Raw genomic sequence first — 16,702 nt, forward strand, 5'->3', positions numbered from 1 at the left:
GCAGCAGCAGCAGATCAAGACTGAGCCAATCGTGCCGCAGCATACCCCTCAAGCCCAGACTCTGTCACAGCCCACGCCTCCCACAGTTCAACAGCAGCTGCCGCAGGTTTCCCAGGTCCAGCAGGTGCCTCAGCAAGTCCAGCAAGTTCAGCAGGCCCAACAAGTGCCTCAGGCTTCTCCAGTCCAGCAGCAGGTTCAGCAGCCTGCTCAGGCCCGACCCGAGACGCCTGCCCAGGCTAGCGATCACCATGGGGAAAGTATGGAGGTTGATGCGTCCCTGGCCGAGGGTGATGATTCCCTAGAGCCAAAGATGATTGATGGGGCGCCATTCGTTCCTCGGACGCCCATGGGAGAGATGATGTCTGCTCCTCCCGAGGGAGGCAGCTTCCCAACCTTGGAGGCGGTGCATAAGAGCGTTCTCGCATACTGCACATCTGTCGGTTACGCAATCGTCATCGGCCGCTCCAAGAAGACAGTCCCTGGGCTCAAAAAGGTTCTGTTCGTGTGTGACCGGGCAGGCAAGCCTCCAAGTCGCGTCAGCCCCGAATTCCGCAAGCGCAAGACGTCATCGCGTAAATGCGACTGCCAATTCGGCTTCTTTGCCATCGAGCAGCGGACCCAGTGGACGATTCGATACCGACCGGATCCTCAGCATCTGCAACACAACCACGGCCCTAGCGAAAGCCCGCTCCTCCACCCAGCAGCTCGCAAATTAGACAGCAAGATGGTGGCCGCCGTCAAAGCTCTCAAGGAGAATGGTGAGCCGGCAAAGACAACACCACGAGAAAGAGCAGCCGCTGACTCTTCGACAGGGGTTAGTGTGAACGAGACACTGGAGATACTGCAAGGCGAAAATCCTCACGTTCCCCTCCTCCCTCGCGACATCTACAATGCTAGAGCTGCAATCAATCGCAACCCGCAAAAGGTGGCTACGGGATTGGCAGAGAACAGACCGGCCATATACAGCAAACCACACCCCACGGCAGAAGAGAGGATTCGGGCCGATCTCAGAAAGGAACTCGCCAAGGCACGCGAGGATTTTGACAAGTACAAGGAGGACAAACAAAAAGAGGTGGACGAGTTGAAGAAGAAGCTGGTGGAAAAGGACCAGATCATTGAAAGGTTTGAGATGTTTATCGACATTTGCAATCAACGGGTCATGGTTCAACGGGAGAGGCTCGGCGGCCCAGAAGGATCTGGCAACAACGGCACGTAGTGTACGGCCGTGGACGGACGGGATTCAGCAGAGGGTATCCTTGCATGGCGGATCGGGATCGGGAAACTGGTTTGAGAAGGGGCTTGTACGATGCTTTCCTTTCTGCGTCGCGGAAGCATGGCTGTTGGTATGCCGAAAGTGCAAGGCAGGATGGAATCAGGTGTTTGAACGGGGCGGAGTCGACTATTGGTTGTGTTCTGAGGTCGGTCCCATTAGAGGCTGGGGTCATCAGGCAGTTTTTTGTCCTTTGTTATTTTCTTTCTGTCTATCTGGAAGTCCGGGGTTGCATTGGGTGGGATTCAACCAGCAAACTATCGCGAACATGACTGAAGCAAGCATTCAACTTTTGACCATGTTACTTGATGCAACTTTACGTGACATTGACAGGCTGCGGGAAGTCGCGTCAGGAACGTCAAATACCTGATGTCAAGACAGTACTACGGCGTAGTGTGCCGTGCAGACACGTGAAAGCCTTGGCCGCTGCAAATAGCAATCAGAAGGGACGGGACGTGGGATACGAATTGAGGCAATGGACGGCATCTTGAGGTAGGATATCGAACAAAGTAAAGTGAGGTGAAGTAGTGGTAAGGTAGTGGGGCAAGGGCGCGCGCGGGCTGGGCGGGAAGCTGCAGCTTGAGCTATCCAGGGGTCGCTGCTAATTAAGAGGCGATTTTAAGAGTAATTTTGGATCCCAAGGATAGCGGGCGTGGGCGTTGGATGTGGCAGATTGGATGGCCATTTCCGTACTGGTAGCATTTAAACGGGCCAGGGGTCTAGTGATAGTCTGGTGATGGCGATTTGTGAAGAGAATAGGAGCGGAAAATCATTTCATTCATCATATACTATTACTCTCGACTTGTGAGGCAAAATGGTGTTGATGGGTATTCTGCAAGCTGTAGCCTGTAGGTAGCTTAAGTATTCGGACGCGTCGTTGGCTGCATTACCTAAGACATGCGGGCATGTGAAGAAAGAACAGTTGTTGTTTCTGAGGTACAGATATGCAAGCCCACCACCTAGGTAGTGAAGGGGAGGGGCTTGTTGCTGCTGCTGACTGTTTTCTGTCCCCATCTGCGGACATGCACAGGGAGGGGACCCTGATGCAGATTTATGCCTGGTGCAGTGGTGCAGGTGAAATGTACAGACGGGGACGTGTGATGGCCAGCGTGTCTGAGCTCCTCTTATCCCCCCTTTGACAGTATGCATTGCCAGCACAGGAGAGAAAAAAAAAAAGAGGACTTGGTCGCGGTAGATCAGAGCTTTGATTTGGCAGAGAAAGAGGGTACGACCAATCAAATGACTCCCGCAGTCCCGGGTGGATACTCCGTACGGTCTACGTACAGTCGACGTACCTGAGCTTGAGTGGCCAGCAAACCTCCTGACACATGCTGTCGCGACAAGGGTCCAGCCTGGTCGCGTTAAAACTCGCAGACATTGGATCTCAGGGAAAGGAAAGGACCACCGCCCTGGAGCAATGTACCTTTTCCCGCCGTTTCCTGTGTAATTGTACACTACTCGCGGGAATGCTCCATTGCACTTGCACAAGAAGTTCCCAAACGAACGTGAAAGTGGAACCCGTGGACAAGTCAAGCCGTCCGGGGACTCTCCAGTAATTCGTCTGGAAAGTCAACATTGCATTGCAGCAGACCGGGCACCTCACCTCCGACCTACCTACCTTATTACATAGTTGCATTTCGTAGACTCATCCCACGACAAGCCCCCGAATTTGCGCTGCGCATCAAACTCGCTGTCGCAAATAATCCTCGACTACCAAACGACGACAACGGGACGACGAGCACATCTAGGTTCCCAAACGCGATAACTACTTTCTCGTTCCACTCGAGGATACCACAACTCTCCTTTAGCATTTTCCGTTCTCTCGCTTCTCTCCGTTTCGCTCCTCGGCACACCACGACTCGTCCATCTTGCGGCCGACAGTCATCGCCCCTGAGGTTGCCCTTTTTGACCTGAAAGACACACTGTCCACCCGTCCACGTTACCGTCTATCCGTCGTACCTACGATGATGCCGACCTCGACACTGTAAATATCGTCCTTCTTCGTCAGAAACCACATACCACATACCCCGAGCCGCCATGGAGGTGGCCTCCACCCCGATCCCGGGCGCGAACGGCGTCGCCTCGCCCACCGCCGAATCTTCGATCGATCCGAGCCGCGTCCTCGACCACATTGCTCTGGTCTGCCAGATAGCTCTCGGAGCGACCAACGAGGACCTCGAAAGCCCCGGGAGCTTGCTTCACAAGCATCGCTACTCTGATACTGTCCAGCGCTGCACCCGCTTCGCTACCGATACCCCGAACGCCCTGTACATCCAGAAAGACATTTTACCCGTTTCTACAATACAGAATGGAACCGACGACTCAAGTTCGTTCAACCCGCGCGAGGCAGAACTCTTGACGGCTTGCATAGGCACCGCTAACCGCTTGAGTGTAGAGTCTCCATCCTACACATACTCCCTGACGACCGAGATCTCTTCGTCTCCCACGACCGTGTCATGCCTGGTGCTGCTCAAGCAGCGCCCCGGCCCGATCGACCCCTCGCTGCCGCTCACTTCTCAGATACTCTTGACTAATCTCCCAGGCCCTGCGACCCTGAATGCCACCGCCGGCGAGCAAGGCCCCTCCACTTCGCCCTTTGAGATCCTGCACTCTTATGTTCATAATGCGCTTGCGCCATACTTTGATGCCAACACCCGAAGCCAGATCACCAATGGCGCCAGGGGCAGGGCGGATGTGGACTCCAAGACGGGAATTCCCGTCACGAAGAAGAGATGGAACGACTTGGAGTTGAGCTTGCTTCACCTCCAGCAGAACGTCGAAATCCCAGAGGTCTCCCTCATGTTCCACACAATGGTACAGAACGCGCTGGAAGAGGCCGATTCGCGACACTCGAAACCCACACTTGATCTCATCCCGGGCACCGTGCTCTCCGACAGTACCTTTCTCAACAGCTTGCAGAACAATGTGAACAGCTGGATTAAGTCGATCCAGGTCATTACGAGGATGACCAGGGACCCCGCCGACAGCGCCAAGGACTTCAAGTTCACGGCCAGTCAAGAGGTCAACTTTTGGCTTTCGATGGAGTCTGCATTGGAGGGGATCGAAGGACAGCTCCGTAGCGAGGGGGTCCTCTTGACTCTTGAGATTCTCAAGCACGCCAAGCGTTTCCAGGCGACTGTCAGTTTCACGGCCGATACCGGCTTGAAGGAGGCCATGGAGAAGGTCCAAAAGTACAACCAGCTCATGCGAGATTTTCCGCTCGATGAACTGCTTTCCGCCACCTATCTATCCAAGGTTAAGGATGCCATTGTGCAGATCTTTGGCCATCTGAACAGGAAGCTCAGAATCTGCCCGTACCCCATTCGGAGAGCTCTCCCTTTGGTCGAAGCTATTTCTGGAGACTTGGACGAGGTGCTGCATCGGCTTTTGCCCGGTACGGAGCTTGTAAACCTCGACTACACTGAGTTCAAGGCCATCATGAAAGCAAGCGACGATATCTTCACTACATGGGACGAAAGCATCAAGGAGTTTACCAACGTCGCCCGTGAGGTAACGCGCAGGAGAAACGAAAAGTTCATCCCCATCAAGGTCAACCCGAAGCATGCAGAGCTTCAAGGCCGTCTCAAGTACGTCAGCACATTCCGCGACAATCATGAGCAGCTGCAGCGGACTATTGTCAATGTCCTTGGTCCCAAGGCTACCGTGAGCGGCTTGACGGAAACAACCAACACCAACGGCGTAGTCGTTGTTGAAGAGATGGGTGATGTGGACGCCGTCGAAGAAGTCAAGCAGGCCTGGGAGGCGTTGAAGAACGTCGACCTCTTGGATGTTTCACCTGAGGGCACCGAGAGATGGGCCAAGGCTGAGAACATGTACAATGAGCGAACTTCTCGGGTTGAAAACTCCATCATTGCGCGCCTGAGAGACCGCCTGGCGACGGCAAAGAACGCCAACGAGATGTTCCGTGTCTTCTCCAAGTTCAATGCTCTTTTTGTGCGCCCCAAGATTCGTGGTGCTATCGCCGAGTACCAGAACCAGTTGATGGAGCACGTGAAACAAGCCATCCACGGTCTTCACGAGCGCTTCAAGCAACAGTATGGCCACTCCGAGGCCCACGCCATGGCCCAGTTGCGTGATTTGCCGCCTGTTTCTGGTGCTATTATTTGGGCGCGACAAATTGAACATCAGCTCGACAACTACATGAAGAAGGTCGAGGACGTGCTGGGTTCCGAGTGGGCCATCCACGCCGAAGGTCAGAAGCTGCAGAGCGAAAGCAATCTCTTCCGGAAGAAGCTGGACACGCAAACCATCTACAAGGCTTGGCTCGACGATGTTCAGCGCCGTCAAATTTCCATTTCTGGCTTCCTCTTTGATATTCGTCGTCAGAGATCCACGGGCAACAGCTACGAACTCATGGTCAACTTTGATCCTCAAGTCATCACCCTTTTCAAAGAGACGCGTAACCTCATGTGGCAAAACTATGCTGTCCCCCATTCAATCAACAACGTGTCTAAGGATGCCAAGCGTGTCTACCCTTTTGCAGTCAGTCTCATGGAGAGCGTTCGTACCTTCTCGCAGACGATGCGACAAATCTCCGAGATGGGCGAAGAAGCCGTGCTTGTGTATGGATACAGAAACGACGTCTACGCTCTGGTGTCTAGAGGAGTACCTCTCCGATGGGAGTCATTTGTTAACTCTCACGAGATCTTCTTTTCTACCAAGAACAATGCTACCTTGCCTAACGTGTCCGAATTTGGGCTCTCCAAGCCGTCTGAGAGCAAGCATAGCCTCTTCATTCGAGAGTTTGCCGCGGCCGTGTCCTTGCTCCAGGCCAAGACCGCTTCACTGGCGTCAATTCACGCGACCGTGGAGAAGGCGCTTATTGAGCTCAACACTTGCCCTTATGAAGCCAGCGCCTTCACTTCACGCTTGGAGACTATCCAGACTGCTGTCGATCAGCTTAACTTGGAGCAGTACGTCAACTTGCCGTACTGGGTCGACATGATGAACCAAAAGCTCAAGGAGGTGCTTCTTACTCGTCTGCAAGACGCCATCCTGGCTTGGATTAATGCCTTTGAGGACGACTATCTTGACGATGGGCGCCGCAAACAAGTGACTGAGAATGGCGAAGAGGCTGTGCAAGAAGGACCTACAATCAAGCGTCTAATCCTCGAGTTGTCCATGCGGAACCAGGTGATCTACTTGGACCCTCCACTGGAATACTCCCGCTCGAGCTGGTTCGTTCAACTCCACGAGTGGCTCGGAATCGTCTGCAATCTCAAGAAGATCAAGGCCACGCGATACCAAATGACTTTGACGACTACCACGTTAGACGAACCACACTTTGACGACCTTCCCAGCGATTGTACCGACTTGCTCAGCCGCGTATACGTCTCTGTCGAAAAGAAATTGCAGGAGATCGGCTCTTACGTCGACAAGTGGCTGCAATTCCAGTCCCTCTGGGATCTTCAGTCTGAACAAGTCTATGAGGCTCTGGGAGATCAGCTTGCGAGATGGCTGCAGCTGCTCCAGGAGATCAGAAAGACGCGGCAGACTTTTGACACGCAAGAAGTTAGCCGGCAATTCGGCCACATCACGATTGACTACGATCAGGTCCAGACAAAGGTCAATGCCAAGTACGACCAATGGCAGCACGAGATCTTGATGAAGTTCGCTAGCAGACTCGGCAACCGTATGCGTGAAGTCCACGCCGAGATTGAAAAGGCTCGCCGCGATCTTGAGAGCCAAGGTCTCGATGCATCGTCCACTGCACAAGCCGTCCAATTTATTACTGTTGTGCAGGCTTGCAGACGCAATGTCAAGCTCTGGGCTCCTGAGATCGACATGTTCAGACAGGGCCAGTCTACCCTCGTGCGCCAGCGCTACCAATTCCCCAACGACTGGCTTCATATCGAGCAGATTGACAGCTCATGGGAGTCTCTTACTGAGATTTTGGAAAAGAAGTCCAAGATCGTCCAGGACCAGACTGACGCCCTGCGATCCAAGATCATCGCCGAGGACAAGATTGTCAATGACAGGATTGCCGAGGTCGCAGTGCAATGGAACGACGAGAAGCCCGTTTCTGGCACCACTCAGCCTGATGTTGCCACCGCAACTTTGAAGACGTTCGAGACCAGAATCTCCAAGCTGCAATCCGATTTTGAAATGGTGGCCAAGGCGAAAGAGGCTCTCGATATTCCCACCTCCGCGGACACCTCTCTCGGTACAATTTTGGAAGAAGTCCAGGACTTCCAGTCCGTTTGGTCCAACCTTTCTACCATTTGGGCGAGTCTCAATGAGACGCGAGAAGTCCTGTGGACTGCTGTCCAACCCAGAAAGATCCGGTCCAAGATTGACGACCTCATCAAGAGCACCAAGGAGATGCCTAGTCGCATGAGACAATATGCCGCCTTTGAGCACGTGCAGACCATCCTTCGCAGTCTGCTCAAGGTCAACACCATTCTTTCTGACCTCAAGTCCGAGGCTATTCGAGACCGCCACTGGACCAAGATTTACAAGCAGATCAAGCCTGGTAAGCGATACTCACCAGTGTCGATGACTCTTGGCGATGTTTGGGACCTCAATCTTGTCGCTACCGAGGTCATTGTCAGGGACATCATTGCTCAGGCGCAGGGTGAGATGGCCCTGGAGGAGTTCCTGAAGCAAGTCCGCGAGACGTGGTCCAACTATGGGCTGGAGCTCGTCAACTACCAGAACAAATGCCGACTCATTCGCGGTTGGGACGATCTGTTCGCCAAGTGCAGCGAAAACCTGAACTCATTGCAAGCCATGAAGCACTCGCCTTACTACAAGGAGTTCGAAGAGGAGGCGTCCTCCTGGGAAGACAAGCTCAACAGAGTGCATGTCCTCTTTGACGTCTGGATCGATGTTCAGCGTCAATGGGTCTACCTTGAAGGTGTCTTCACTGGCAATGCCGATATCAAGCACCTTTTGCCAGTGGAGTCCTCGAGGTTCCAGAACATCAACAGCGAGTTTTCTGCCGTCATGAAGAAGGTCTACAAGCAGCCTTACGTACTCGACGTCTTGACCATTCCCAACGTCCAGAAATCTCTCGAGAGGTTGGCTGAGCTCCTCAACAAGATCCAAAAGGCTCTTGGTGAATACCTCGAGAAGGAACGTGTCTCTTTCCCTAGGTTCTACTTTGTCGGTGACGAAGATCTTCTCGAGATGATCGGTAACAGCAACGACACCCTGCGTATCGCGAAGCACTTCAAGAAGATGTTTGCTGGTCTGTCGGGACTGATTATGGACGATGAGACTATCATTTCTGGGTTCACTTCGAAGGAGGGTGAGGCTGTGCGTCTCAAGAAGGAAATTTCCCTCGCCAAGACGCCCAAGATCAACGACTGGTTGGCTCTACTGGAGAGTGGCATGAAGAACACGCTGGCTGAGCTCCTCGCGGAGGCTGTCGAGCAGTACACTCCTATCTTTGAATCTGAGAAGATCGACAAGGAGGCGATGGATGCGTTCATGGAAGCCTTCCCCAGTCAGATTGTCGTTCTAGCGACACAAGTCGTCTGGACGACATCCGTCGAAAAGTCTCTCGTTGACGGAGGAAAGTCACTGCAATCTCTCTACGAGCTGGAGGTGCAAGTGCTTCGCCTTCTCGCTGATACTGTCCTGGGTGATCTTGAGGTCATTCAGCGCAAGAAGTGCGAACAGCTCATCACCGAATGTGTGCACCAGCGCGACGCCATCGAGAAGCTCATCAGCCTCAACGCAACCTCACCTACTCACTACTGGTGGCTGCTACAGATGCGCTACGTCTACACTCCCGAGGGCGACTTCCCCAATCGTCTGCAGGTGAAGATGGCCAATGCCAAGCTCAGCTACGGCTTCGAGTATCTCGGAGTCCCGGAACGCCTCGTTAGAACACCTCTCACAGACCGATGCTTCCTTACTCTTACACAAGCCCTCGAGCAAAGATTGGGTGGATCTCCCTACGGTCCAGCCGGAACGGGTAAGACGGAGTCAGTCAAGGCCCTTGGTCTCCAGCTCGGTCGTTTCACTTTGGTCTTCTGCTGTGACGACACTTTCGATTTCCAGGCCATGGGCCGTATCTTCCTCGGTATCTGCCAGGTCGGAGCTTGGGGATGTTTTGACGAGTTTAACCGTCTCGAGGAGAGAATTCTCTCCGCTGTCTCGCAGCAAATCCAGAATATTCAGCTTGGCCTGAAGAAGGGAGCCGAAGACGACAAGGCCCAGACCGAACTGGTTGGACGCCAGCTTCATGTCAACGCCAACACTGGCATCTTCATCACCATGAATCCGGGCTATGCCGGCCGTTCCAACCTTCCCGACAACTTGAAGAAGCTGTTCCGCAGTGTTGCCATGTCTAAGCCTGACAAGGAGCTTATTGCCGAAGTCATGCTGTACTCTCAAGGTTTCAACCAAGCCAAGCAGCTATCGAAGCACACGGTTCCTTTCTTCGACCAGTGTGCCGCCAGACTGTCCAAGCAAGCTCACTACGACTTTGGTCTTCGTGCCTTGAAGAGTGTTCTCGTCAGCTCTGGAGGTCTTAAGCGTGCAAGACTTGTAGAGAGCGATGGCAGCATTGGCGCTGAGGAGGTCGTTGAGCCCGAAATTATCGTGCAGAGCATCCGCGAAACTATCGCCCCCAAGCTTATCAAGAGCGATGTGGAGATCCTCGGCGAGGTCGAAGAAGACTGCTTCCCTGGCGTCAAGTACGTACCAGCCAATTTGCAGGCCCTCGAGGAGGCCATCAGGACGCTCGCAGACGAAAGAAAGCTGGTGGTCAACGACACTTGGATGACAAAGGTCCTTCAACTCTACCAGATCCAGAAGATCCACCACGGTGTGATGATGGTTGGTAACTCCGGTACTGGCAAGTCTGCTGCATGGACTCTTCTGCTCGACGCTCTCCAAAAGGTCGAGGGTGTTGAGGGCGTGCAGCACGTTATTGACTCCAAGGTCATGTCCAAGGAGGCTCTTTACGGAAACCTTGACTCTACCACGCGTGAGTGGACGGATGGTCTGTTCACTAGCATTCTGCGAAAGATTGTCGACAACCTTAGAGGCGAGGATTCCAAGCGCCACTGGATTGTTTTCGACGGTGATGTTGACCCCGAATGGGTTGAGAACTTGAACAGTGTGTTGGACGACAACAAACTTCTCACCCTTCCCAACGGTGAGCGTCTCAACCTGCCCGCCAACGTCCGCATCATGTTCGAGGTTGAGACGTTGAAGTATGCTACGCTCGCCACGGTCAGTCGTTGCGGTATGGTCTGGTTCAGCGAGGACACCGTTACGCCAATGATGATGCTTGAGCACTACCTCGGCACGCTCCGCTCTAAGCCTTTCGAGGACCTGGACGAAGACAGCGTCGCAGCTGGACAGAGCCCTGCAAAGGCTCTGGCCGTCCAGTCTCAAGTCGCCGATTTGCTCAACGCTTACCTCTCCGGGGAGGACTTCCTAACAGCTGCTCTCAAGGAAGCTGAGAGCTACAACCACATTATGGACTTCACTGTCGCTCGCGTCCTCAACACACTGTTTTCTCTCTTGAACAAGGCAGTCCGCGACATGATTGAATACAACGCTCAGCACTCCGACTTCCCCCTGGACCCTGAGCAGGTTGAAGCCTATATCGCGAAGAAGCTGCTCCTCGCTTTGGTTTGGGCCCTCACTGGTGACTGCCCTCTCAATGACCGCAAAGCGTTCGGAGATGCCGTCGGTGGTCTGGCCAGCTTTGGCAACGCGCCTCTTGATGGCACCAGCTCGCTCATCGATTTCGACGTGACTCTTCCCCAAGCCGAGTGGGCGCCGTGGCAGAACCAGGTGCCTACCATTGAAGTCAATACTCACTCCGTCACTCAGACAGACGTGGTCATTCCTACTCTCGATACAGTGCGCCATGAGGATGTTCTCTACTCTTGGTTGGCCGAGCACAAGCCGCTGCTGCTTTGCGGTCCTCCCGGTTCCGGTAAGACGATGACACTCTTCAGTGCTCTTCGCAAGCTTCCCAATATGGAGGTTGTCGGCCTCAACTTCTCCAGCGCGACTACTCCCGACCTTCTTATCAAGACCTTTGAGCAATATTGCGAGTACAAGAAGACCCTGAACGGAGTCATGCTTTCGCCTACACAGATTGGTAGGTGGTTGGTCATCTTCTGTGATGAAATTAACTTGCCTGCCCCCGACAAGTATGGAACGCAGAGAGCCATTTCCTTCCTGCGTCAGCTCGTTGAGCACAATGGTTTCTGGAGAACCTCGGACAAGTCTTGGGTCACTCTCGACCGTATCCAATTTGTCGGTGCCTGTAACCCTCCGACGGACGCAGGTCGTACACCCTTGGGTGCCAGATTCCTTCGTCATGCTCCTCTCATCATGGTCGACTACCCCGGAGAGCTTTCCCTGCTCCAGATTTACGGCACCTTCAATTCGGCTGTTCTCAAGATTATCCCATCCCTCCGCGGCTACTCTGAGCCACTCACGCAGGCAATGGTCAAGTTGTATCTTGAGTCGCAACAGCGATTCACGCCCAAGATCCAGCCTCACTACGTCTACAGTCCTCGTGAACTCACTAGATGGGTGCGCGGTATCTACGAAGCCATCCGGCCTCTGGAGACGTTGTCCATTGAGGGCCTTGTCCGTATCTGGGCGCACGAGGCCCTGCGCCTCTTCCAAGATCGTCTCGTCGCTGAGGACGAGCGCCAGTGGACCGACGATGCAGTCCGACGCATCGCTCTTGATCTCTTCCCTACTGTCGATGATCAAAAGGCACTTGGCGGTCCCATCCTCTTCTCCAACTGGCTGTCGAAGAACTACGTACCAGTCGACCGGGAGCAGCTTCGAGACTTTGTCAAGGCCAGACTCAAGACGTTCTGTGAGGAAGAAGTCGACGTACCTCTCATTCTCTTCAACGACGTTTTGGAACACGTGCTCCGCATTGATCGTGTCTTCAGACAACCCCAGGGTCATCTTATCCTTATCGGTGTGAGTGGTAGTGGAAAGACCACGCTCTCGCGCTTCGTGGCCTGGATGAACGGTCTCAAGGTCTTCCAGATCAAGGTGCACGGCAAGTACTCTGCCGAAGACTTTGACGATGATCTGCGCGATGTTCTCAGACGTTGCGGTTGCAAGGGCGAGAAGATTTGCTTCATCATGGACGAAGCCAATGTTTTAGATTCAGGCTTCCTCGAGAGAATGAACACTCTGCTCGCCAACGCCGAGGTTCCCGGTCTATTCGAGGGAGACGAGTTCGCCGCGCTCATGACGGCTTGCAAGGAGGGTGCTCAACGACAAAACCTGCACCTCGACTCGCCCGAGGAGCTATACAAGTGGTTCACGCAACAGATTGTCAAGAATTTGCATGTTGTGTTCACCATGAACCCGCCAGAGGGTGGTCTGGGATCCAAGGCTGCTACCAGTCCTGCCTTGTTCAACCGTTGCGTTCTCAACTGGTTCGGAGACTGGTCCGATCAGGCTCTCTTCCAAGTTGGCCATGAGCTCACCCAGTCCATGGATCTTGATCGACCCAACTTCCAGGCGCCTGATTCTATCCCCGTGGCGTACCGCGCCCTCAGCCTTCCCCCTACGCATCGCGAGACTATTGTCAACTCCATGGTCTACATCCACTACTCCCTCCAGAGATTCAACACCAAGCTCTTCAAACAACAAGGCAAGGTTACCTTCCTTACCCCCAGACACTTCCTGGATTTCGTTGCGCAGTATGTCAAGCTTTACAACGAGAAGCGCGAGGATCTGGAAGAGCAGCAACGCCATCTCAACGTTGGTCTCGAGAAGCTTAGAGACACTGTTGACAAGGTTCGTGATCTGAGGGTCAGCCTTGCCGAGAAGAAGTCTCAGCTCGAGAAGAAGGACGCCGAGGCCAACGAAAAACTGCAGCGCATGGTTGCAGACCAGAGAGAGGCCGAACAGAGAAAGAACACCTCACTGGAGATTCAGGTCGCACTCGAGAAACAAGAAGCTGAGGTGGCCTCGCGAAGAACAGTTGTGTTGGAAGACCTCGCCAAGGCTGAACCCGCCGTTGAAGAGGCCAAGGCCAGTGTTAGCAACATCAAGCGTCAACATCTTACCGAAGTCCGATCCATGGGTAACCCGCCCCAGGGTGTCAGATTGGCTCTCGAGTCTGTCTGTGCCCTGCTCGGTCATAAGGTCAACGACTGGAGAACGATCCAAGGTATTATCCGTCGCGACGACTTCATTGCCAGCATTGTCAATTTTGACAATGAACGCCAAATGACCAAGGCTCTGCGTACCAAGATGCGCAATGACTTCTTGTCGATCCCCGAATTCACTTTCGACAAGGTCAACCGCGCCAGTAAGGCCTGTGGTCCTTTGGTACAATGGGTTGAGGCACAGGTCCTGTACTCTGAAATTCTCGATCGTGTTGGTCCTCTGAGGGACGAAGTCGATGCGCTTGAGGAGACAGCTCTGCAAACCAAGGCGGAGGCCAAGGCTGTTGAGAACACTATCAACACCCTCGAGTCTAGCATCGCCCAGTACAAGACGGAGTACGCTGCGCTCATTAGCGAGACGCAAGCCATCAAGTCTGAGATGTCCAAGGTCCAGTTCAAGGTCGACAGGAGTGTCAAGTTGCTCGATAGTCTGTCGTCTGAGAGAGTCCGTTGGGAGGAGGGCAGCAAGTCTTTCGAGACCCAGATCAGCACGCTCGTTGGCGATGTCCTCGTCGCGGCTGCCTTCCTCGCTTACAGTGGTCTTTACGATCAAACTTTCCGAAAGTCCATGATGGATGACTGGTTGCACCAGCTGCAGCTATCTGGTGTACTATACAAGCAACACAACCCAGTCACCGAGTACCTATCGACTGCTGATGAGCGTCTCAGCTGGCAGGAGAACAGCCTGCCGGTTGACGATCTGTGCACGGAGAACGCCATCGTTCTCAAGCGATTCAACCGCTACCCTCTCATCATCGATCCTTCCGGCAGAGTCACCGAATTCTTGCAAAAGGAGAGCAAGGACCGTCGCTTGACAGTCACCAGTTTCTTGGATGACTCGTTCACCAAGCAATTGGAGAGTTCCCTTCGTTTCGGTAACCCCATCCTCATCCAGGATGCCGAATACCTCGATCCCATCCTCAACCACGTCCTCAACAAGGAATACCAGAAGACTGGTGGCCGTGTCCTCATCCAGCTTGGAAAGCAGCAGATCGATTTCTCGCCATCCTTCAAGATCTATTTGTCAACCCGTGACCCATCGGCAACCTTTGCTCCCGATATCTGCTCTCGAACCACATTTGTCAATTTCACGGTCACCCAGAGCAGTCTCCAGACTCAGTCCCTTAATGACGTTCTGAAGTCGGAGAGACCTGATGTCGATGAGCGGCGATCCAACCTCATCAAGCTTCAGGGAGAGTTCAAGATTCATCTGCGACAGTTGGAGAAGCGTCTTTTGCAAGCTCTCAACGAGTCCCGCGGAAACATCCTCGATGACGACAACGTCATTGAGACCCTGGAGACATTGAAGACGGAGGCTGCGGAGATTTCAGACAAGATGAGCAACACCGAGGGCGTCATGGCAGAAGTCGAAGAGATTACCCAGCAGTACAGCATCATTGCCCGCTCTTGCAGTACTGTGTTTGCTGTGCTGGAGCAGCTCCACTACCTCAACCATTTCTACCAATTCTCGCTTCAGTACTTCCTCGATATCTTCCACTCTGTTCTGCATGGCAACAAGAACCTCGCCAACGAGACGAACCACAACATTCGGCGAGACATCATTGTCAAGGATCTGTTCATCACCGCCTTCAAGCGGACTGCGCTTGGCCTGCTCCAAAAGGATCGGATCACGCTGGCCATGCTGCTTGCGCAAGCTTCGCCCTACAAGATGGACAAGACGCTGATCGATATCATCCTTGATGATCGCGTGGAAGGCAAGGATCTCTCTACCGACAAGGATGCCAAGGAAGAGGCTTTCACTCGTGCTGGTCGCATGAGCGTGCTCAAGGACAAGCTTGACGCTGTCTCGTCTGCCGACTGGGACAAGTTCCTGGCTGAGGAGCTTGCCGAGAACTTTGTTCCCCAGATCTGGGACGACAGCACGGAGGCCTTTGACCAGGCTCTGCAATCTCTGCTCCTTGTCAAGCTCTTCCGTCTCGATCGCTTCGTCCCCGCTGCCGAGCGATTTGTTACTCTGGTGTTTGGATCAGACACATTTGATGTTGTCGAGGATCTCAAGGAGACGGTTAGCCAGGTTCCCGCCACTAGACCGATTTCTCTGGTCTCTAGCCCTGGTTTCGATGCCAGTTACAAGGTGGACAACCTTGTCGAGAGGCTTCGCGTCAAGTGCACCAATATTGCCATGGGTTCCAACGAGGGTCTCGCGAGTGCCGACAAGGCCATCAACAACGCCGCGCAGTTGGGCAACTGGGTCTTGGTCAAGAACGTACATCTCGCACCTACATGGCTGCAGAGTCTCGAGAAGCGCATGGAGTCACTCAACCCCCACTCCGAGTTCCGCCTTTTCCTGTCAATGGAGTCGAGTCCCAAGATTCCCGTCAACTTGCTGCGGGCCTCCAGAGTCCTCATGTACGAGCAGCCCGCCGGTGTGCGCGCCAACATGAAGGACTCCATGTCTTCCTTGTCTACGAGAGGCGCCAAGGCACCTGTGGAGCGCACGAGATTGTATCTGCTGCTTGCCTTCTTGCATGCAGTCGTCCAAGAGCGTCTACGCTACGCCCCAAGCTTGGGATGGAAGGGCTTCTGGGAGTTCAATGACAGTGACGTAAGTTTAATATCCAAGAGCACATTCGAAGTAGACACAAGCTAATTTGCTCAGTACGAATGCTCGGCATTCATCATTGACACTTGGATCGAAAACGCTGCCGGCACCCGCACGAATATTGCACCTCAGAGCATCCCTTGGGAGATGATCCGCTACCTCGTCACGGAAACCTATGGTGGCAAGATTGATAACGAGGGAGATTTCAAGCAGCTGAACCAGCTGGTGCACTCGTTCCTGACGCCGTCTGCCTACGACGTCGGACACAAGCTTGTCGAAGGCACGGAGAACCAGGAGGGCAGCCTCGTTGTACCGTCGGGTACCTCTCTGTCGGACTTTATGGCCTGGATCCACAAGCTACCGGAGCGCGAGCCGCCTACGTACCTCGGCCTGCCCGCCAACGCAGAGAAGCTGCTCCTGGTCGGTCTTGGACGTAGCCTTATTGGTAACTTGAAGAAGGTCACGGAGTTGTTGGAGGAAGGGGAGCAGCTCATGGTTGAGGCCTAGTGAGCTACGCCTAAGAGAGTGAGGGTATGTGGAAGAGGATAGATAGAGGACGTTGACAATTCCCTGATTACAGGAATTGCTTCTTTTTCTTTTGTGTCAAGAGAGAGTGGGCAGAGAGTCCCGTCTTGATTGCGAGTGGTAAAGAGTGTGTGGCATCATTGCCGATTTTTCCTTGCTCGAGAAGAACTCGGCGGAAAAATGGGCGTGGAAATCATTGAGGAT

The 16,702-nt window shown here is 53.7% G+C and overlaps 1 protein-coding gene across 1 annotated transcript; it reads left to right on the forward strand.

The window, feature by feature from the left end:
• Positions 1-3,307: 3,307 nt before the first annotated feature.
• Positions 3,308-16,480, forward strand: DYN1 (dynein heavy chain; the record flags this gene model as incomplete). The annotated part of the gene is made up of 3 exons (XM_053198544.2): positions 3,308-3,596; positions 3,666-15,976; positions 16,031-16,480. 3 exons carry the CDS (start codon positions 3,308-3,310, stop codon positions 16,478-16,480), a joined length of 13,050 nt encoding a protein of 4,349 aa, XP_053043965.1.
• Positions 16,481-16,702: the final 222 nt, after the last annotated feature.

The sequence above is a fragment of the Colletotrichum fioriniae genome (assembly GCF_027942845.1).
Source record: "Colletotrichum fioriniae strain IMI 355084 chromosome Unknown scaffold_6, whole genome shotgun sequence".
In the NCBI taxonomy this organism is placed as follows: Eukaryota; Fungi; Ascomycota; class Sordariomycetes; order Glomerellales; family Glomerellaceae; genus Colletotrichum; species Colletotrichum fioriniae.